The 22048-nt window shown below is 50.2% G+C and overlaps 1 protein-coding gene across 29 annotated transcripts in view; it reads left to right on the forward strand.

The window, feature by feature from the left end:
- The window catches only part of DOCK9 (dedicator of cytokinesis 9), a 262679-nt gene that overhangs the window by 174265 nt on the left and 66366 nt on the right, over positions 1–22048 (forward strand). For all 29 annotated transcript variants that reach the window (XM_084767070.1, XM_084767085.1, XM_084767065.1 and 26 more), the window contains exons 16-29: positions 2827–2906; positions 2994–3181; positions 3316–3381; positions 4040–4132; positions 5877–6000; positions 6377–6498; positions 7265–7351; positions 8185–8274; positions 10015–10130; positions 11427–11496; positions 12285–12410; positions 13853–13924; positions 21386–21532; positions 21709–21792. In XM_084767070.1, coding sequence (XP_084623196.1) covers positions 2827–2906; positions 2994–3181; positions 3316–3381; positions 4040–4132; positions 5877–6000; positions 6377–6498; positions 7265–7351; positions 8185–8274; positions 10015–10130; positions 11427–11496; positions 12285–12410; positions 13853–13924; positions 21386–21532; positions 21709–21792 — 1465 coding nt within the window. The remainder of the gene's footprint in view (positions 1–2826; positions 2907–2993; positions 3182–3315; positions 3382–4039; positions 4133–5876; positions 6001–6376; positions 6499–7264; positions 7352–8184; positions 8275–10014; positions 10131–11426; positions 11497–12284; positions 12411–13852; positions 13925–21385; positions 21533–21708; positions 21793–22048) is intronic.

Here is a 22048-nt window from a genome sequence, read left to right on the forward strand (position 1 = left end):
GACCAGGGGTGGCACCATCCAGGGTGCTGGGCCCTCTGACAGCAGTTCCCCGTCTCTGAAGCATTTGTTCACCAAGGGTCAAGATATTCCTCTTTTGACCACAGCTAACACATTCTTTCTTAAATATGGTATTTTTAACCACATGTATGCATATATGGGGGAGCACGTGCATGTGAACGCAGGTGCCCTCGGCGGCATCAGCTCCAGGGACTTGAGTCGTAAGTGGCCGTGAGCTGCCTGATGCAGGTGCTGGGATTCAAACACAGATCCTCTGGGAAAATAACACGCACTTACCACATAGGGACCTCAGAACAGGACTTATTTTTGTTCTGATAAAATTTCATCTTCTTACATATGAGCCATTATAGTTGACCCAAATCCCCTGAATCCAGGTCCCAGCATCAAAGGCCTCTGATCTTCCTAAGAGCGTCATGTCTCAGAGACATTTGATCAGCACAGTGTTCCCAGCCATCACTGATCACACGCACAATACTGCCAAGCACAGGTCCTTAAGCGCTCCATCTCCTCAGGGACACTAGCCACTGGCCACCCTTCCTGGTGACCAGTTACTCCAACCACCCACCAGCTGCCCACTCACGTGCAGCAGGCGTCCCTGGTTCATTCGTACGAAGTCACATGTAACCACGGCAAACCCATTCTGCTGAGGGCTCTGCATGCCTCTGTGGCACCGGCTTAGCAAACCAACTTAAGAGATGTGGCCAAGGTCACTAAGTCAACATGCCAGGGCCTGCTCCTGGAACACAGAGATGCTTGGCTCTTCATAAGCCACCTGTTTAGTCATTTCTTTCACAGCACTGCCAAGGGACATCAAAGCTCAGGGCACCTTGACACAAGCTAGGGCTATCAGGTAAGAGGCACCCTCAGCTGAGATCATGCCTCCATCGGGCTGGCCTGTTGTCAGAACCACGGTGTCAGTTTCTGTGACAGCAGTAACAACTCTTACCAGGGTGAGTGACTAACAAGTTTCATTGATCACTCACTCCACGTCCACACTGATCACTCACTCCACGTCCACACTGATCACTCACTCCACGTCCACACTGATCACTCACTCCACGTCCACACTGATCACTCACTCCGTGTCCACACTGATCACTCACTCCACGTCCACACTGATCACTCACTCCACGTCCACACTGATCACTCACTCCACGTCCACACTGATCACTCACTCCGTGTCCACACTGATCACTCACTCCACGTCCACACTGATCACTCACTCCGTGTCCACACTGATCACTCACTCCACGTCCACACTGATCACTCACTCCGTGTCCACACTGATCACTCACTCCGTGTCCACACTGATCACTCACTCCGTGTCCACACTGATCACTCACTCCACGTCCACACTGATCACTCACTCCACGTCCACACTGATCACTCACTCCACGTCCACACTGATCACTCACTCCGTGTCCACACTGATCACTCACTCCGTGTCCACACTGATCACTCACTCCGTGTCCACACTGATCACTCACTCCGTGTCCACACTGATCACTCACTCCACGTCCACACTGATCACTCACTCCGTGTCCACACTGATCACTCACTCTGTGTCCACACTGATCACTCACTCCACGTCCACACTGATCACTCACTCCACGTCCACACTGATCACTCACTCCACGTCCACACTGATCACTCACTCCGTGTCCACACTGATCACTCACTCCGTGTCCACACTGATCACTCACTCCGTGTCCACACTGATCACTCACTCCGTGTCCACACTGATCACTCACTCTGTGTCCACACTGATCACTCACTCTGTGTCCACACTGATCACTCACTCCACGTCCACACTGATCACTCACTCCACGTCCACACTGATCACTCACTCTGTGTCCACACTGATCACTCACTCCGTGTCCACACTGATCACTCACTCCGTGTCCACACTGATCACTCACTCCACGTCCACACTGATCACTCACTCCGTGTCCACACTGATCACTCACTCCACGACCACACTGATCACTCACTCCACGTCCACACTGATCACTCACTCCACGTCCACACTGATCACTCACTCCACGTCCACACTGATCACTCACTCCGTGTCCACACTGATCACTCACTCCACGTCCACACTGATCACTCACTCCGTGTCCACACTGATCACTCACTCCACGTCCACACTGATCACTCACTCTGTGTCCACACTCATCACTCACTCCACGTCCACACTGATCACTCACTCCGTGTCCACACTGATCACTCACTCCACGTCCACACTGATCACTCACTCCACGTCCACACTGATCACTCACTCCGTGTCCACACTGATCACTCACTCCGTGTCCACACTGATCACTCACTCCATCCTCACATTGATCACTCGCTCTTTGCTTGGCGTTTGAGTGCTTCTGGGTTTGACTGAGGAAGATTCCAGACAAGAGGTACCTCTCTGTGTGGCTGCTCAAGTGAAGGGATGCTTTCATTGTTACAGCTTTGGTGGTACTTCTGTATGCTGGCCTCTGCAGTTACCATTCACACTGTGCGGGGAGCACTTCATATACTGAGAAAAATCTCAGTTCACTTTAAAATACCCACCTGGCTTTGAAGACATAGCACATTACTGTATTGATGACAGGTGAAGTGATAATTTTATGCAAATTTGGGGCTAAGTGAAATACCATAATTTTACCTGTTTCTTAATATTTTTTCATGTGGTTGCTGCAAAGTTGAAGTGTGATCTTGCAGCTGGTGTTATTATATATAAATTGTCACGTCCTTTTTTTGGGAATCCAGTTGAGAATTTAGACTTCACATCATGTTTGATTTCTCTTTTCTGTGCAGACCTGAGAAGATGGCCAAACTCCCGGTGATTTTAGGCAACCTAGACATTACAATTGATAACGTCTCCTCTGACCTCCCCAGTAAGTGTGCAGTCCTGCATAATAGCAGCCACGTGTCTGTTCAGTTGGCTTTTCCTCTGGTCTGTATTATTTGTAATTTCTTTTCAGATTGTCTGAACTCATCATACATTCCTGTGAGGCAGTTTGAAACCTTCAGTAAGTCTCCGATCACCTTTGAAGTGGAGGAGTTTGTGCCCTGCATACCCAGACACACCCAGCCGTACACCGTCTATAGCAACCACCTGTACGTTTACCCAAAGCACTTGAAATATGACAGTCAGAAGTCTTTTGCCAAGGTGAGCACACAGACACGAGAGTCTCCTTTAGAGCCTCAGGCTCTTTTATACATGTGTGTGTACCGGGCTTTGTGCCGCACCCTGCACGCACACACACAATACCTCTTACATCTTTCTCTTACGTACCTCTGCAGGCCAGAAATATTGCTATCTGCATTGAGTTCAAAGATTCCGATGAAGAAGACTCTCAACCCCTGAAGGTTTGTGTGTGTGTGTGTGTGTGTGTGTGTGTGTGTGTGTGTGTGTGTAGAAATAATAGTCACTCAAGTTAAGTACAGTTTTGGATAGTGGAATGGCTGCCTTGCACACACAAAGCTCTGGGCTCTGTTTCCAGCCCCTCAGAAAGACAGATCCAGTGGCTCATGTTGTCACACCAGCACTCCACAGGAGGACTTCTGGGCACACATAGGGAGTGCCAGGCCAGCGTGTGCTATGTGAGACCCTGTCACAAAGGGGGGGTGGGAGGAGAAAGTGAGCAAGAGAGGAGAAAAGGTTGTTCACGTTTCAGTGGCAAACACTGTCACAGAGAGAATGTTACCTGAAGTGGAAGGTATCGGATAACTGTTTAGTGTATTTAATTTGGACAAATACAAGTGTCTGCATGGAAAACTGCTGAGGGGACAGAGGAGCAAGTTGGCCGTTGCTTGAAGAAATCAGAAGCAAATGACATTTGCACAGAGGGACTGTACAAGCAGCAGTGTGGGTGGGCATGTGAAAAGCTGTCAGAGTGAGTAGGGGCAGGCCAGGGCCAGGGGCTTGCAGCCCGGCTCTCACAGGCAGAGGCAGGCTAAGCTAGTAAGAGGAGCCGCAACCCCATCAACTGAACCCAGCCTTTGCCGTTGCCAATTCTCCTTCTAGTGCATTTATGGCAGACCTGGGGGCCCGTTGTTCACAAGGAGTGCCCTTGCCGCCGTCCTCCACCACCAGCAAAACCCAGAGTTCTACGATGAGGTAATGATGTTTTCAGGGGTAACACAGTTGGAGCAAGTTATTTGCTTGTCACAGCAGGGTGGGGTTGGGGGAGGGAACCGTTCCATGCTGAAGTCACTGCAGTAGAATTGGTATTTGTTTTACATATTTTTCTATTTAAGTAACATTATAAAAACAAATTGCAAATAAAGAAAAGAAAATTCTTAGTTGTACCTTGGGTGCTATAGTTGATAATCTAGCAAAGCTTTCAGAGTCACCCTTGAACATAGTCACTATTAACCTAAGAGTCGCCCTGTTTACCGGTGGCTCCCTCCTACAGAATGGTTTACTCTCGGACTGCCAGAGAGCCGTAGAGGTGGCATGCTCTTGTGGTGGCCTAGAATCCACACATGGCTTCTGATTCCTTCAGAGCTTAACAACTGATTTGGTGGGGAAAGCGTGCGGGTGACACAGCAGTCGGCTAACACACCCTGTTTGTTGTATACCCTATGTGTGGTGGGAAGTGTGCGAGAACCAAGCGAGGCCACTTTTTCTTGCCACTTTCAGCTTGCTGGAGAGAGAAGCTGCTCACGTTTTAGACAGACTCATGCGTACTGAGCTCGCTGCAGTGACATCAGGACATGGCTTTTAAGTTACAGCGTGTTCTGTTGCTAATGCACTTGCGAGTTTGATTGTGTTTCTATGTGTACAATGTGACAAGTGGTATGTGCAGATTCTATGGTGGCAAATAGGGCACTGCGGGCATGGCTGTGTAGGTAAGAGTGCTTGCCACGCAAGCACAGGGACCTAAGTTCAAATCCTTAACGCCAAGATAAAGACATGAACATGTGGGCTGGAGAGATGGCTCAGCAGTTGAGAGCACTGGCTTCTCTTCCGGAGGTCCTGAGTTCAAGTCCCAGCAACCACATGGTGCCTCACAACCATCTATCCTGGGATCTGATGCCCTCTTCTGGCATACAGGCCTACATGCAGGCAGAGTAATAAATAATCTTACAAAAAAAAAAAAAAGATAGAAAGAAAGACAAAACTGATCATGTAACCCACAGCTGGGCGGTGGGGGGGGGGGGGGGTTCGAGGCAAGAGGACCCTTGGCCTGGTGACTGCCAGCTGCCCAGGCTCAGCGCGATCTTGTCTCAAGGGAATGAGGAGAATCCTAAAGCCCCTCACACCCTCTTGCTTCCTTGCACTTTGGGTGTGCACATATGTTCACATGTGTGCATTCACCACTCACATGTACCATACGTCACACATACAGATTGCCCCCCCAATATCACTTTTACCTACATATATTTTATGTACTCATGAATACCTTTTTTTCTTGCTTTTATCTTTCCTTTGACATTGTAGGTAATATGGTTTGTGTATGAATCTTTTCAAATGGCTGCAAGTCTCCCTGGGACGGGATGCACCCAAATTCTGCATAGAACCATGATATGGCCTGGTGGAAGGTTGTGTGCCCCAAACCAAAGTAGACAAGAGCGTCCGTGTAGGAGGCCCGTATAGTTTACATGCATACCGCTAGGTTGCATGTGCCCCAGGGTGTCTGCTTACCGATTTGCTCATGCTTGAAACTGACATCGGCCCTTCTCCCAAGTCCAGCCAGCAAGTTCAGAACCCATCACTAACTGGCCAGATGTGTCCAGGTTTAACCCCGGAAGAGTTTGGAGAGCAAACCTGTCCGTGCGAGTTGGGCAGCACCTGCCTGCTTTCCCCCGGAACATTTGCTGCTGTAGGTGTTAGAAGCCTTGTTCTCTTGCCTTCACAGATCAAGATCGAACTGCCAACCCAGCTGCAGGAAAAGCACCATCTGCTGTTCACCTTCTTCCACGTCAGCTGTGATAACTCGACGAAAGGAAACACGAAGAAGAAGGATGCTGTGGAGACGCAAGGTGAGAGCGCCGCCCTCCTCCCTCCTCCCTCCTCCCTCCGCCCTCCGCCCTCCGCCCTCCTCCCTCGGCGCTTTTGGCATTTGTGTTTTTTTTCTAACTGTATTTTGATCCTTAATGTCCATACTTTTTGCCAAGCGTTGCTTAGGTGGGTTTCTAGCAAACGCTGTGGTGGTGAGCTGAATTGCGTGTGTAAATTGCTAGCGATCGGACTGCAGAGAGGCTCGCAGGAGAGGCTGCCTCAAGGCCTTCGCGCCACTTACTTTGGCTGGTGGTGACAGTCGGAGTTGCCCAGTCGTGCAGTGGCTTTCCTTCAGAAGTCTGTCAACTCACAATGCGTTTTGTTGCTATTGTTATTATTGTTCCTTGTTCTCCACAGTTGGCTATTCCTGGCTTCCCCTCTTGAAGGACGGAAGAGTGGTGACCAACGAGCAGCACCTCCCTGTCTCAGCCAACCTCCCCTCTGGCTACCTCAGCTACCAGGAGCTCGGCGTGGGCAGGGTACGGCACTTTAAGAATGGTTTGGCTTAACCCACTCTCTTCGAAAACACTAAAGAGCGACTAAAACAGCAGTGGCATACAAGATTTTCATCAGTTCTAACAGTTTATCTTTCTTCATTCATTATGAAGTGAATAGGCGCAGTCGGAGACGCTGCTTCAAGTAACACTTAAGACAATTCAGAATTATAGTTCAGGTATTTTATAAGCCTGGACCGGCAGTGCCACAGCAGACAGACACGGAGGTACCGGGCCCGGCAAGGGTCTACTGCTCAAATAATGATAAATTCTCAGGAATTTTCTTCCTGTTTGATAGAGACCCCGCCAGGAGGCGATTCTTTTTCCCACGTGGCTGTGCACTCTGTCTAGCGTTTCCTTCATTGCTTCTCAGAGCCCCGAGCTCAGGTCTGTTTGAGCTACTTGGGAAGCCAGGCTTGGTGGTGTGCGCCTTGAATCCCAGCACTCCCAGTCCTCGGGAGGCAGAGGTCAATCTCAGTGAGTCCAGGGTTGTCCTGGTCTGTGTAAAAAGATACTGGTGAAGTACGGGTCGTCCCCAGGGAAGTGCACAGGAGTCTCCGCCAGCTGCCACTCAGTTGACAAAGCCGAGGAGGAAGAGCAGTGTACAGAAGGGAGGACCGGGGAAATATAAATGCAGACGCAGCTCCCAGCCCCCGCAGCTCCTCCACCCTCCGTCCCTCGCTGATGTTTGTGTACAAGCCGAGAAAGCTAACGTGTCGGCATCGTCTTCCCCCGTATGCATTTCTTTTAGCATTATGGTCCAGAAGTGAAGTGGGTGGAAGGAGGCAAGCCACTGCTGAGAGTGTCCACTCATCTGGTTTCCACGGTGTACACGCAGGTATGTGCCGGCCACCTCCCTCCAATGATCGCTCTGTGGATCCTGGTGTCCTGTGGATACATTTTTACACTGTAGGCCTTTATTAAAAAAAAAAAAAGTACATAGACTGGTTTGTGTGCTGCTATAAATGGCAAGCAATTTATAAGTCTGTGATGTTTTTCAACAATTTTTCTCTGGTGGAAAATCATGTAGATGTCATCTGTACCTGGTCAGTTTTATAATCTTAAAAACTGTTCATGGGGCTAGGTAGATGCCTGGTGGTTAAGAGCACCAGGTATGCAGCCTGGTCTGCAAGAGTGCGGGGCATCAAGGCTCCACAGGGAAACCCTGTCTCCAAAAAGCAGAGAGCGTTAGACAGAGCACCAGGTATGAAGTGATGGCGTGAGGGCCAGACAGAGTTCAGATCCAAGCACCTGTGCAGCAAGCTCGACGTCTCACATGTGCCCATCACCCCGGTTTCAAGGGTGTTTCAGAAATATGCTGGTACAAGGGCTTGCGGGCACCAGCCCAGACAAGGAAAATCTGAGCTCCTGCTGGAGGAGACCCTGCCTCCGAGGACTCCCAATTTCCTCTTCTAGCCTCTGCTCACACAAGGTGTGTGCACCCCTCTGCACATGTGCACATAGGCTCAGATGCACACACATATGCACAGACACACACGGGCTACATGTGCACATGCACACCACACATGCACATGTGCACAGACAGACACATGCAGGCATGCACGCACATGCACGTAATTTATTTATACGCCGTTCATGTTTGTTACCTGAAGCACAGTCGCCTGTTTCTAGGAGCATGTATTTACAGATTTTCTTCCCCCCTCCCACCAGGACCAGCATTTACATAATTTCTTCCAGTACTGCCAGAAAACGGAATCTGGAGCCCAAGCCTCAGGGAGTGAACTCGTAAAATACCTTAAGGTACCAGACGGCTTTTAGTTGCCCTTCAACTGTCTTTGGAAGTAAACTGGGTGTCCCTTTTGGTGGCAAGTTTCTGTCCCTTGTAAGCTTCTGCACAGATATTCCTACCTGGATGCTGTTGTGGTGGTCTCACGTCACTTTAGATAGTGGAGCTGAGAGAACACAGAATTAGTGCTGCTCCTGCCTGTGTGCTGGTCCCCGTGTGCTCCCATGTGCTCCTGCCTGTGTGCTGGTCCCCGTGTACTCCTGTGTGCTCCCGTGTGCTCCTGCCTGTGTGCTGGTCCCCGTGTACTCCTGTGTGCTCCCGTGTGCTCCTGCCTGTGTGCTGGTCCCCGTGTACTCCTGTGTGCTCCCGTGTGCTCCTGCCTGTGTGCTGGTCCCCGTGTGCTCCCATGTGCTCCTGCCTGTGTGCTGGTCCCCGTGTGCTCCTGTGTACTCCTGTGTGCTCCCATGTGCTCCTGCCTGTGTGCTGGTCCCCGTGTACTCCTGTGTGCTCCTGTGTGCTTCTGCCTGTGTGCTGGTCCCCGTGTGCTCCCGTGTGCTCCTGTGTGCTCCTGTGTGCTCCTGTGTGCTGGTCCCCGTGTGCTCCTGTGTGCTCCTGTGTGCTCCTGCCTGTGTGCTGGTCCCCGTGTGCTCCCGTGTGCTCCTGTGTGCTCCTGCCTGTGTGCTGGTCCCCGTGTGCTCCCGTGTGCTCCTATGTGCTACTGTGTGCTGGTCCCCATGTGCTCCCGTGAAAACAGCTTCTCTTGCACTCACTCGACACAGACCTTTGCTGAATGTTTACCCATGGCTGAGCCTTTTTGGTGCTGCTATGAGAGAATACCTGAAGCTGGGTAATTTTTAAAGGATAGAAATTATCTTCTCACAGTTCTGAGGGCCCTGAGAGGATCAAGGCAAGAGTTGGGTGGTAGAGAAGAGGACCAAACTCGGCATTTGTAAAGAGCCTACTCTAGCCATCTCAGTGACTGGCTCCTGTGCCTGACTGCCTTTCCTCAGACCCCAACTGCCTCTCCTCAGACCCCTGACTGCCTCTCCTCAGACCCTGACTGCCTCTCCTCAGACCCCGACTGCCTCTCCTCAGACCCCTGACTGCCTCTCCTCAGACCCTGACTGCCTCTCCTCAGACCCTGACTGCCTCTCCTCAGACCCTGACTGCCTCTCCTCAGACCCCACCTCTTCTTGATTTGCACTGAGGATTAAGTTTCTATCATAGAGCCAGGCATTGGGGGCGCACACCTTTAATTTCAGCGCTTGGGAGGCAGAGGCAGGCGGGTCTCTGTGAGTTCGAGGCCAGCCTAGTCTACAAAGCAAGTCCAGAACAGCCAGGGCTACACAGAGAAACCCTGTCTCAAAAAAGAAAAAAGAGGTTTCTATCCTAGTCTTTGTGAAGGACACACTCAAATCATAACAGCCCTGATCCTTAGAGAACTCTCAGTCATTGGAGGAGATAATAATGACAGCAACAGCCCAGGTAGACAGAAGTGATGCACCTAGCCTGGCCCGGCTGTGCTGTGTGCAACCACCAGGTAGTAGTACCAGCAGGATAGAGCGGACCTTGATTCAGAATGTGATGTAGAAGAGCACTTTGAAAGCAGTCCCTTCAAGGCATTCCAGGAGTAGGAAAAAATAAGATGTGAGAAACTGGCCATGTCACATAGCAAGACCCCATCTCAAAATGAATAACTGGAATAAAATAGATTTTTTAAAAATATATTATGTTTCATCGTTCCTTATCTGTAGAGTCTGCATGCAATGGAAGGCCATGTGATGATTGCCTTCCTGCCAACCATTTTAAACCAGCTGTTCCGAGTCCTCACCAGAGCCACCCAGGAGGAGGTTGCAGTTAATGTGACTCGGTAAGGCATGGGGTGGGTGGACGGATGAATAGTGGATGGGTGGGTAGATGGATGGATAGATGATGGGTGGATGGTGGATGGATGATGGATGGATGTGTTGGTGGATGAGTGGATGAATGGATGGTAGATGGATGAGTGTGTGGATGAATGGATAGATGGATGGATGGACGGGTGTGTGGATGGATGGATGGATGGATGGATGGATGGATGGATGGATGGATGGATGTGTGGATGGATGGATGGGTGTGTGGATGGATGGATGGATGGATGGATGGGTGTGTGGATGGATGGATGGATGGATGGGTGTGTGGATGGATGGATGGATGGGTGTGTGGATGGATGGATGGATGGATGGGTGTGTGGATGGATGGATGGATGGATGGATGGGTGTGTGGATGGATGGATGGGTGTGTGGATGGATGGATGGATGGATGGATGGATGTGTGGATGGATGGATGGATGGATGGATGGATGGATGGATGGATGGATGGGTGTGTGGTTGGATGGGTGTGTGGATGGATGGATGGATGGATGGATGGATGGATGGATGGATGGGTGTGTGGTTGGATGGGTGTGTGGTTGGATGGATGGATGGATGGGTGTGTGGATGGATGGATGGATGGATGAATGGATGGATGTGTGGATGGATGGATGAGTGTGTGGATGGATGGATGGGTGTGTGGATGGATGGATGGATGGATGGATGGATGGATGGATGGGTGTGTAGATGGATGGATGGGTGTGTGGATGGATGGATGGGTATGTGGATAGATATAGGGATGGATGGATGGGTGGGTGGATAGAAAAATAGATGCATGGGTGGATGATGCATGGATGGGTGGATGGTAGATGGATGGATGGATGGGTGAATGGATGGATGGGTGGGTGGATAGAAAAGTAGATGCATGAGTGGATGATGGGTGGATAATGGATGGATGGTGGATACATGGGTGGATGGTGGATGGATGGATGGATGGGTGGATGATGGATGGGTGAATGGATGGATGGATGGGTGGATGGATGATACATGGATGGGTGGATGGATAGATGAATGGGTGGATACATACATACTCTTCTTCCCTTTAATCCATCCACACTGGGATGCTAGTATGTACTGAGCACTATGCTGGAGCCATGTCTTTTAATCTCACGCATAGGCACCACATCTGACTCCTTGTCTGTGTGTTTGCTAAGTTCCAGTAGCATCATCCTTGTTCTGCTGCTGCTGTGAAGATAACGAAATGTCCCCATTTCCATGTCACGACTCATTGCTTTGTTCACCCCTGTGGCGTGTAGGGTCATTATTCATGTGGTTGCCCAGTGCCACGAGGAAGGATTGGACAGCCACTTGAGGTCATATGTTAAGGTATGTAAAACAAACATGTAAATAAGTCGAGCTGCTCCGATCATTTTCAGCTGTGGCTCTCCAAGTTTCCTTCCAACGTCTTCTTTCTAACAAGCCTTGTTAATTAGGGGCGTGTTTGGAATTTTATACCTGTGCCATCTCTTCAGTCCCCGCCGCCAAGGCTTGTACCTGAAGAAGCAGGAGCTGGAAGAGGCAGCTGTCCTTCACTTACTTAGACAAGGGAAATAGACGTGGTGTATTGACCTCGGGTAGACCTCTTAGGCATCAGCAATCTTCACATTCCCTTTCAAACCACCTACATCCCCAGCATCCCTGCTGCTTTTGGTACTGGAAGGTTCACTGTGGCCACAATCAAATGGAAAGGCCATGTGGAGTGGCGTGGGGTGTCATTCGGACACGTAGCATACTGGCAAACACTGCTCTAAGCAGTCGCTCCTCCTCCTACATGCGGATGTGGCTTTGTGATACTTTGACAACTAAAAGTTCGTTCTCCGGGATCTGTTACTGAGTCCTGTAACGCGTCCCTAGAAGGGCCTGTGACAGATGAGTTGTGCCCTCGCTAGATGAGCTCTGAACTGACTCATGTGGTTGTCACGTCTTGGACGGGTTCCCCGGAGACACCCTAGACGCCCCCTTTCTGTCACCCTTCTTTCCCACCTCCGTCTTCATCCCTTCTCCCGCCTTGGATGTGCACCTCAGCCCTCACCTCCATTCTCGGAAGCCGCACAAGCTTGCTGCCCTGGCGGGAAAGGCCAGCCCAGTGAAGCCCCTTCTCTTTCTTTCCAAAGTTTGCCTATAAGGCTGAGCCGTACATTGCGTCTGAATATAAGACGGTGCATGAGGAGCTGACCAAATCCATGACCACCATCCTCAAGCCTTCTGCCGACTTCCTGACCAGCAACAAACTTCTTAAGGTAACATCTGGGCAGCAGGCCTGGCTCTTCAGCTTTGGAACTGACCTCCAAGGGCTGGGGATGGGCTCGGTAGCACTGTGCTTGTCTGGCGGGTGTGAGGCTCCAGGTCTCATCCCCCAAAACAACAACAAATAACTGATGAGTGAGGGGGAAGAGGGGGAAGGAGATACAGAATTTCGGAAGTTGTCGCTGCAAAGAAATGAAGATATTTAAGATGGATGCATTTAACCTGAGTTGAAGTATGTCAGAGCATTACATGCTGCCCTAACGATGTATATAATTTTCATGTTGGGGTTAAGTAAATGGAGAGCTAGCCATGGTTTCGCGTGCTGTGGTCCCAGCTACCCAGGATTCTGTTAGTTACTCTTCTGTTGCTGTTGACCAGAGGCAGCTTAATGAAGGAAGGGTGTCCTGGCTCACTGATCCAGATGGTTAGGGTACATGACAGGACAGTGGGAGAGGCAGGCGCATGGCAGGAGGCAACTAGGATGGCAATCCAAGTGACCACATCTTTAGCCGCAAACATGAGGCAGGTGGGGAGAGAGACCCGTGGAAGTGGAGCGAGGCTGTGAGCCCTCAAAGCTCCCAGCCAGTGGCGTAAGTCCTCCAGCGAGGCCACACCCCCTGAAGCTCCCACAGCCTCCCAAACAGCACAACAGCGCCACAGCAGAGACCAAGGGTTTACGTCTGAGCCCGTGGGGGGCACTGCTCTTTCAAAATAAACAATTGCATGCACAGCTTTGTGACCAGCCTGGGCAGTGTGAACTCTATCTGGAAAAAAATTTTTTTTTATTTTTTGCTAATTAACTATTAACTATTTTTGAAAGCAATTAATAAAAATAGGTGGCTCACACCCGTGAATCCAGAATTTGGGAGATAGTTTAAGGCCATCCTTCTTTATGTGACAAGTCGGCGATCAGCATAAGCTAAATGAGACGCTCTCTCAAGGGGGAGTATATTATATATGTGTGTGTGTGTATATATACACACACACACATATATATACACACACATATATATATATGAATGAAAAGAGATGCAACCTGCACAGCATAATCCCCTAGGCCTGATTGGGCGCCTTTGTGATAACTGCCACCAGCACCGCTAAAGTCAAGCGATCAGAGTTGGTTCTCCGGGTCTGAGTTTTGCAGCTGGGTTGCAGACGAGGGCTGTAAAGAGAGAGTTGTCGCAGTGCTGAAGTCAGTGGAGAACACCCATAAAGGTGATGTAGGCCGTGTCCTTCAGTGAGAAGTTGGCAGAAGGAAGGCAGGAACATCCAGCCGTGCCTCCTCAGCCTTCCTCACACCTCTTGGACCTGGTGAGAACCTGCCAAAGGGCCCAGTGTGTTTCACGGGCTACACCTGGTTCTCGATGCTAGTGTTGTCAGCCTAGGAGAGGCGATGTCTTTGTAACGAAGCCTTGTTTTTGTGTCTTTCTTTTAGTACTCTTGGTTTTTCTTTGATGTGCTGATAAAGTCCATGGCTCAGCATTTGATAGAAAATAACAAAGTCAAGGTACGTGATCCCACTGCATTGATATCTCGCACCTGTCTGTGTTTCCTGTGCACTGGGGCAGGCTTGTCTCACGTGTTAGTTTGTTGGTAGCGTATCTCTGCTTCACAGAGGTCCTGTGAGGGACTCTATTTTCTTACATAAGGAAACTGAGGCTAGACGGCAGGGATTGGTCCTGGCCAGTTGGTCTCCTTGTTTGTTTGTTTGTTTGTTTTTCCTTTTTCATTCCAACTTAAAGGTTTTGATTTTTAGTTCATAGGGAGATGCCAGATGGAGCAAGGGTGGCGTTCACACTGTACCCCCTAAATTCGTGCCAAATCAGCCTGCCTAGGAAGAATCAACCAGATTGTCTCCTGGGCCCTGTGCAGCCAAATGTGCGCCTTTTACACATACTTTGGATTATATCTTTTAGTTAAATATGTCATGACTACAACAGGATTATATCCTAGTTTGGTTTTCCATTGTTCCCACCATGGAGTGCCGCTGGATTAGACAGATGACACCCGTTTTCTCAGAGTTAAGAAGCTGGAAGTGTGAGGTCAAAGTTCCTGTGGGGTTCGCCTCCCTGAGGCCTCTTCTCTGCTTATAGTAGTTGCTTCTTCTGCAAAGAGTTATGTCCTGTGATGGCACCTGCCACACTGGATTAATGCTCACCCTGATGACATCACGTTAGTCTCTACCCTAAAGGCCTTGTCTCCAAATATAACCCGACTGAGGTGATGACTCAGAGGGTAAGGTGCTCGCTATGGAAACGTGGAGACCTGAGTTCAAGATCCCCAGAGCCATGGGGAGCCAGGCACATCTGAGGTTGACCCTTGACCTCCATGTCCATACTACAGCACACACCAGAGAGAGGGGGGGCGACAGTGCATGAGCAGGCACTTAGGGAGGAAAACCTCATCTAAGTGGATCTGTTTGCTCAGCAAATAACCTTTCAGTGTTGCAAATATAAAGGAGTTTAGGTGGAGCCACGTACATGTAGCCTGGTGGCCACCTCATAATAACCACCAAGAGAGGAGGGCACAGATGTGAGGGGTGGGACACGGGGGAGCCAATGCCTTGTCATCAGGGAACTGCAGATGCCCCCTCCCTGCTTAGGACTGTGGCAAAGGCCACCTGAGAGGTGGTCAAGAAGGGAATGGACACTCCAAGCATTAGGAAATTAAGAAAGGAATTTAGTGGTCTGTGTCTTCTTGATGCTAAGTAAAGCATAGCACTGCAGGGGTGGCAGTGACCTGAGGGGTGCCAGCTCCCCCTCTTTATCGCAGAGATGGTGTTAGACCAGACAGACCCTTGGAATAATCCAGATCATGTGGCTTCATGGAGCCAAGAACTGCTAGAGCAAGCTGCTACTTGCAGGTGCTCCGCCCTTTGCAGCCTTAGGGCAGGCTCCCCACACCTCCGCTCTAAGAAACGGTCTATCTGTGGAATTGTATAGTCTTTTCCTTAATTGTATCTTAGTCCTAAAGCAGTGTTTAGAAGAGGGTTTTTAGAAATCTTTTTTAAAATCTCTGTGCAGCTGTGCCTATAAGAGTTCTGGCTTCCAAAAGCAGAATGTGGAGCCGCCGTGTAATTGGCTTGAGGAAAGATTTGGGGGCCCCTCCCGGCACTTTAAAACATCCACGTCTTCTATTTAAGCCCTGCCTGGCTTGTGCCAGAGGTGACAGCCTGCTCCCCACAGGCTACCTCTTCACCTGGCGGCGCAGTTTAGTAAGAGACCCTGTCTCCAAACAATAAGGTGGAGAAACAGCTGACGAAAAGCATCCTGACATCACCCTCTGGCCTCCATGCATACAGGCAAGCACACCTGCACACACATGCTAATACACACACGGCTCACACACATACTCAAACACACAGGCAAGCACACCTACACATATGTGCACACACACATATACACACACTTAGACGTGCAAACAGACACACAGGCAAACACACCTGCACACAAGCACGTGCGCACACACACAGAATTTAGGTTACAAGATCTTTTACCATTCATGATTTCTTTCCCAAAGTTGGGTCAAATCCTCTTGTGTTTTTATGTTCTCTTATCCTAAATACTCTGAATTCATTTTGGTATCTTTCAGTTGTAGACTTTGTTACTGTGGGGATGGAGTGTGTGCATCTGTGTACGTTCCCAATGGTAGCTGGGTAACTCTGCCCACGCCTACTGCTGTGGAATAATTAATTAATGTGGCTGACGGTGGAGAAGTGTCCACCTTCCAGTCCCTGGCCCATCATCCCTGAGTGTGGGAGCTGCCATCAGAACGAAGCTCCAGCTGATGGCCTGCAGCTTGTGGCGCACTATGTGGGAGGCAGGTGCTTGGGGTTTACAAGGAAACACTTTTGAGGGAGTCGGAGTGCACACGGCAGCATGGCCTGCTGGGAGGCTCCTCTGGCTCTGCTTTTGTGGGCAACAGCTTTGGGAACTTTTTCTATCGCTTATGTTTAGTAACTGTAATTCCCTACCACTTGGCTTTCCACTTCCTTCCTCCCACGCTGTGCCGTGCTGAGTCCTGGTATCCCACAGGTGTCTGTGCTTAAGAAAGGAGCGAGGAAACCACAGTGGTAGGATGTGTGTCGTAGGTGCAATTGCTGAGCAAGGCAAGAACTTTTATTTAAAAAGCTCAGTAAGCATAGGCTTAAGAAGACTGGCCTCCTCTACCCCGGCAGGCTGAGAATCGCCACCCGTGCTTCCGCCCCTCGGGTGTTTTCAGTAGTTTCTTACGTATAGAACACAGAAGAAAACATAAGAGGACTAAAGACACACCGTCCACCTGCAGCCATGTATGTTGGAGAAAGGAGCTATTCGGCTGGGACAGTGACAACAGGGTGTAGGAAGCTGTGTGTGCGAGCCAAGCAGGAGGCGAAGGTGGCGGTGGCGATGAGCTTTAGCTGGACCTTGAAGGACGCCAACAGCCCCACCAGAGGAAGGATGGGTCCCAGGCAGAGGCTGCGGGTCACGCCCAGCGACGGGAATAGTGCGAGCAGTGAAGAAGAAATGTTAAGACAGAACATTGATTCAACCCAGCCATTCCCTTCTCGGGATTTCCTGAAAGAAAATGAAAGCGTGTGTCCACACAAAGACCTGTGCATCAGTGTGCAGAGAGGCTTTATTCACAAAACCTGGAGGCAACCCGAATGCCCGTCAGGTGGGAAATGGAGAGGCAGATTGTTGGTGACTCCGCCTAATGGGACACCGCTTAACGATAACAAGGAACAAAATACTTACTTTTGCAGAAATATGGGCGACTCTCTCTCTCAGAAGTATCGAAGTAAAATTCAGACCCAAAAGATTGCACGGATGAGTTCATTTATGCTTAAGACATTTTAGGGAAGGAAAAAAACCACAGGGAGAGAAAACAGAGTGCTGAAGGCTAGAGGGGCGGAGCTGAGGGAAGCGGGCTGGTCCCAGGGTGTGCAGGTCTGCTCAGCCATCATAACTGACTAAATGGCGTCAGTGTGTGCCTGTCATCCAGCCCTGGGGAGGTCAGGGGAGAGTGGTCGTGTGTTCGAGTCTCGCGTGGGCTACAAAGCAAAAGCGAGACTCAAAATACGAAGTCTGGGGCTGGAGAGATGGCTCTGTGGTGGCTAAGAGCATTTACAGCTCTCACAGAGGACCCTGGCTCAATTCGCCTCATATAGCTCACAACCGTAATTCCAGCTACAGGAGATCTGTGTGAAACCCTGGTTTAACTGCGGTGCCCACGGCGGGGGTGGGGGGAGGGGTGACAGCAAGGCTTCTGCGTTTTCAGGAGAGCCCCACTCAGGATGGCAGAGTTACCACACTCACAGCAGGGCGTGGGCAGGGTGCACAGTACATGAGCTAGAAGAGTCTGGGACCACAGGCACTGGACATGGGGCCCCTTACAGGCAACATCCGTTAGGGCAGCAGGTGGCCGTGTCCAGGCCAGTGGGGACACTGCAGAAGTGATAACATGAGACCTGACACCAGACTGTGACAAGGAGTGAGGGTTTGCGTGCCCAGAAGCCTATGCCTCAGGGCTCTCCGCAGAGCTGTTCCTGTATACTCCGGCAGCCCAGCCCATTGTCCTAGATATATTTTTCCTTTCAGTTCAGTTTATGGTGATCTGCATAAAAGCATCTAATTACAGAAGTCTTTATTGCTTTTATTGCCTCCAAATGTGTATTTTATTGCATTAAAAAGGCCTCAGTTTGTTTTATTGTCAAATTAGAGTTCTTTACCATAGCTGTTGGTCACCACCAGGAAGAGGGTGTCCTGCAGCCTCCAAAGGCCCCTGGGTGACGGTCACAGCGTCCTGGTGGGTTGACACCACTCATGAACACTGTAAAAATAAAACTCATGTAGGGGTCTTCTGAGACCCTCAGAGAGCACTGCGCGATGGGTTTCATGTTACAGTGGTTCAGTGTGAGCGGCCTGCTACAGTGTTGCCGCTCTCAGCGGCTGCTCCCACCCTCAGCCTCGCTCTGTCCTCTCGTGGGTGAGGCTCTTTACAGGACTCTGAGACAGAATTAGCAGCCAGTCTCTGTTAGCGTCTAACACATGAGCTATATTCAGCTCCAGGTGTCCCCAAAATGTCATTTTCCAGTTGGCTCTGCTGAGTCAGAATTGTAAATAGAGTCTGTGCGTTTAGCTAATGTGCTTCTTGGATTTTGGTGAGGGGGGTTGCTTGTTTGTTTTTGTTTTTTTTTTAATTCTCAAACTTACTTGTGTTTGTTTGTTTGTTTTCCGTGCAGTGTGTATTCTTTAAAAGCAAAACTACCACCTGTGGTATTTGTTGAGCAGACTTCCTGAATTCTAGGGTTGGCCGGTTGTTACCCCACAGTGTTGTATAATGTAGCTCTTATTCCCTTCCTTACTTAATTCCCTGTTCAGCAATATGTTGATTAATAGGCTGCGTGCTGTCCATTCAGGATGAGGTTCTTCATCCATTTTTCCCGGTTTTGTAGCTGCTGAGTCAGCCCAGCTCCCGCAGCCTTGCCTGGGACTTTCCCTGAGCCCACTTCTTAGGTCGTTAGCTGTCCTGGCTTCTGTGTGGGTTCTGGAAGCTGAGTCCCACCTCTTAGCCCCGCCGTCCCAGGGTGGGGTGATTGGTTGTACTTAATAAACAAAATCTGCTTAACAGTTCAGAGCTCTTCTGTTACCGAGAGTTGGTTGAACTCGAATTCTTATGACCCGATCCTGCCTCACTGCGTCCTTGCGTCCGCGTGTGTTTAGGAAAGTGTTCTTGCTGTTAGTCTTAAAGGGCAAGTACTTCACGTTTTCATAGCAAGTGCTGGTGTTGAGTGTGTAACATGCCGCACTGAACATGACACACCTGCTTGGTGGCATCCTGGTGGTTCCTTACCAGGGCAAAATGACAGTGGCTCAAACGCGACAGAAACTTGATTCTCTTTTTTTGGAAAATCATGCATAGATAGGCAGTGTGGAGTGGACAGCTTGTCCCCAGGGCCATGCGGCGACTCGGCTCCCGTCTGGCTATGCATCCCAGGGGGTTACTCTCTCCCCATGCTGCAGGGACATTCCAGACGTAGGAAAGAAAAGAACAGGAATGCGATCTGCTTCCGCCATGAGCATGGTGTGTGAGGCACCTGTTCCCGTGAGCATGGTGTGTGAGGCACCTGTTCCCATGAGCATGACGTGTGAGGCACCTGTTCCCGTGAACATGACCTGTGAGGCACCTGTTCCCATGAGCATGACGTGTGAGGCACCTGTTCCCGTGAACATGACCTGTGAGGCACCTGTTCCTGTGAGCATGGTGTGTGAGGCACCTGTTCCCGTGAGCATGATGTGTGAGGCACCTGTTCCCGTGAGCATGACGTGTGAGGCACCTGTTCCCATGAACATGACGTGTGAGGCACCTGTTCCCATGAACATGACGTGTGAGGCACCTGTTCCCATGAGCATGACGTGTGAGGCACCTGTTCCCATGAACATGTCGTGTGAGGCACCTGTTCCCGTGAGCATGACATGTGAGACACCTGTTCCTGTGAGCATAGTGTGTGAGGCACCTGTTCCCATGAACATGACGTGTGAGGCACCTGTTCCCATGAGCATGACGTGTGAGGCACCTGTTCCCATGAACATGACGTGTAAGGCACCTGTTCCCGTGAGCATGGCGTGTGAGGCACGTGTCACTTTGTGGAGCCCGTTAGACAGATCTTGGTCACGTGACCCACATCACTCTGTTAGACTGGGAAATACAGTCCAGCTTAGCTGGGCAGCCACTGCTCCTGCTCCTCAAAGGGGCCCAGTTACCAAAGCAGGGAAGAAAAGAGGGCTGTCAGGATAATTAGGACGTTTTACTGAGCTTCTCAGCATCGGCTTTCTTGTTTGTAAATCGGGGTGCTCCGCTCTTGTGGACACGATCTTGGTGCAGCGCCCTCCTCCCTCCATCTGTAAAGTCGGGATGAAGCAGGGTGCTCTCACCTGCCAGAAGGCTCCTGGTAGACCTGGATGGGACTCATTTGAGTCCCATTTACCTGTGGTTTTCACCCTATAACACAGAGATCACACGGGACTGCATGGGAAGGAACCAGGAGTGTGTGGTGCAGGCGCCTGGCGTGTAGAAGTGTGGTGATGAGTCAGCCAATCACTCGGGAGTCGGGACTTTCCCTGCTTGTGTTAATGAGAAGAGAGACCATCGCGTGAAGTGACCTGCAAGCAGAAGGCTGCCGTGACCGTTAAGCTGGCTGTGTGCGTGCGTGCCTGTGTGTGCGCACATGCATGCATGTGTGTGCGTGCCTGTGTACGTGCATGTGTGTGCATGTGTACATGTGCGAGAGTGTGTGTGTGTATGTGTATGTGTGTGTGTGTGCATTCGTGTGCAGTTTGAGCACTTGGGGCTTTAGCTGAGTCATCTCTGAGGAGGGCCGGCACGACGTCTCAGTGGGTAAAAGCCTCCACACCAAGCCTGGTGACCTGAGTTCAACCTGGTGTCCATGTGGTGGGAGGAGAGAAAACCTCTTCCTAATTGCCCTCTGACCTCCACACGCACACTTCACACACAATAAATTTGCCTTTTACGTTTCGAATAAAGACTATAAAAAGAAGTGTCTGAGAAATGCCTGGCATGGTCAAAGGGCACAGGCTGCCGTCTTTCTCCCACCTAAGCTCTGGGGTCAGAGTTTCTGTCCTCACTCGAAACAACTACCAGGATTCTCTTTGTCATGTAAAGCAGGTCCAGATATTTAACGTGTATAAGCACTTTATCATACTAATTGAAATGTTGTGTTATAATTTGATTTTTTAAATTGGGTTAAGGTTTTTTTTCTTGTGAGATTTCCATTTCCAAAAGTATTGATAAAATAGTGTATGGAAACTGCATTAAGAAGCATGTAACCCACCGTATCCAACTTAAGCCGAGTTTAGAACTCTGTTTGTTTGTTTGTTTATGTTTTATGGACTTGGAGCTGAGATAACCCCACCCCTAAGTGTTACAACTTAAAACATCATAAACTCTTGCTCTGAATCCCATTCAGTTACTGCGAAACCAGAGATTTCCGGCCTCCTACCATCATGCTGTGGAGACCGTGGTGAACATGGTGATGCCACACATCACGCAGAAATTCCGAGATAACCCGGAAGCTTCTAAGAATGCCAATCATAGCCTGGCTGTGTTCATCAAGGTAGGGACACCAGGGGGTGAAGGCGTCCACCGTGGGGTCTGAGCTCTTTAAGAAGGGCAACAGCGAGGACGTGTGTTGACGTCAGAGGATACCCTAATAGCAGCGGTTGCGTGCTGGCGCCCAGGGTCCCGCAAAGCCTGGATCTGAACTAACGGCTCTCGCCTTGCTTTCCACAGCGATGCTTCACCTTCATGGACAGGGGCTTTGTCTTCAAGCAGATCAACAACTACATCAGCTGCTTCGCTCCTGGAGACCCCAAGGTGCGTGGCTGCCGGGCACCATCCCTGCGTCCCGCTGGCCTATGGCTGCCAGGCACCATCCCCGCATCTAGCTCGCCTGTTCACATCGAGAAGCCCACCTGCCTCTCGGTTCTCCTTAGAATTTTCTTTTCGTTCCTCACATACTTCGTTTTCCTCGCAGATATCAGCGCTTATTTGTATGAGTAAATGTGAGATTTTAGGAGTTGAGTCTCCCTGAATGGGCATACCTCAGTTGATTTTTTTCTCTTGAACACCT

This window comes from Acomys minous (genome assembly GCF_964271855.1).
Source record: "Acomys minous genome assembly, chromosome: 18".
NCBI lineage: Eukaryota > Metazoa > Chordata > Mammalia > Rodentia > Muridae > Acomys > Acomys minous.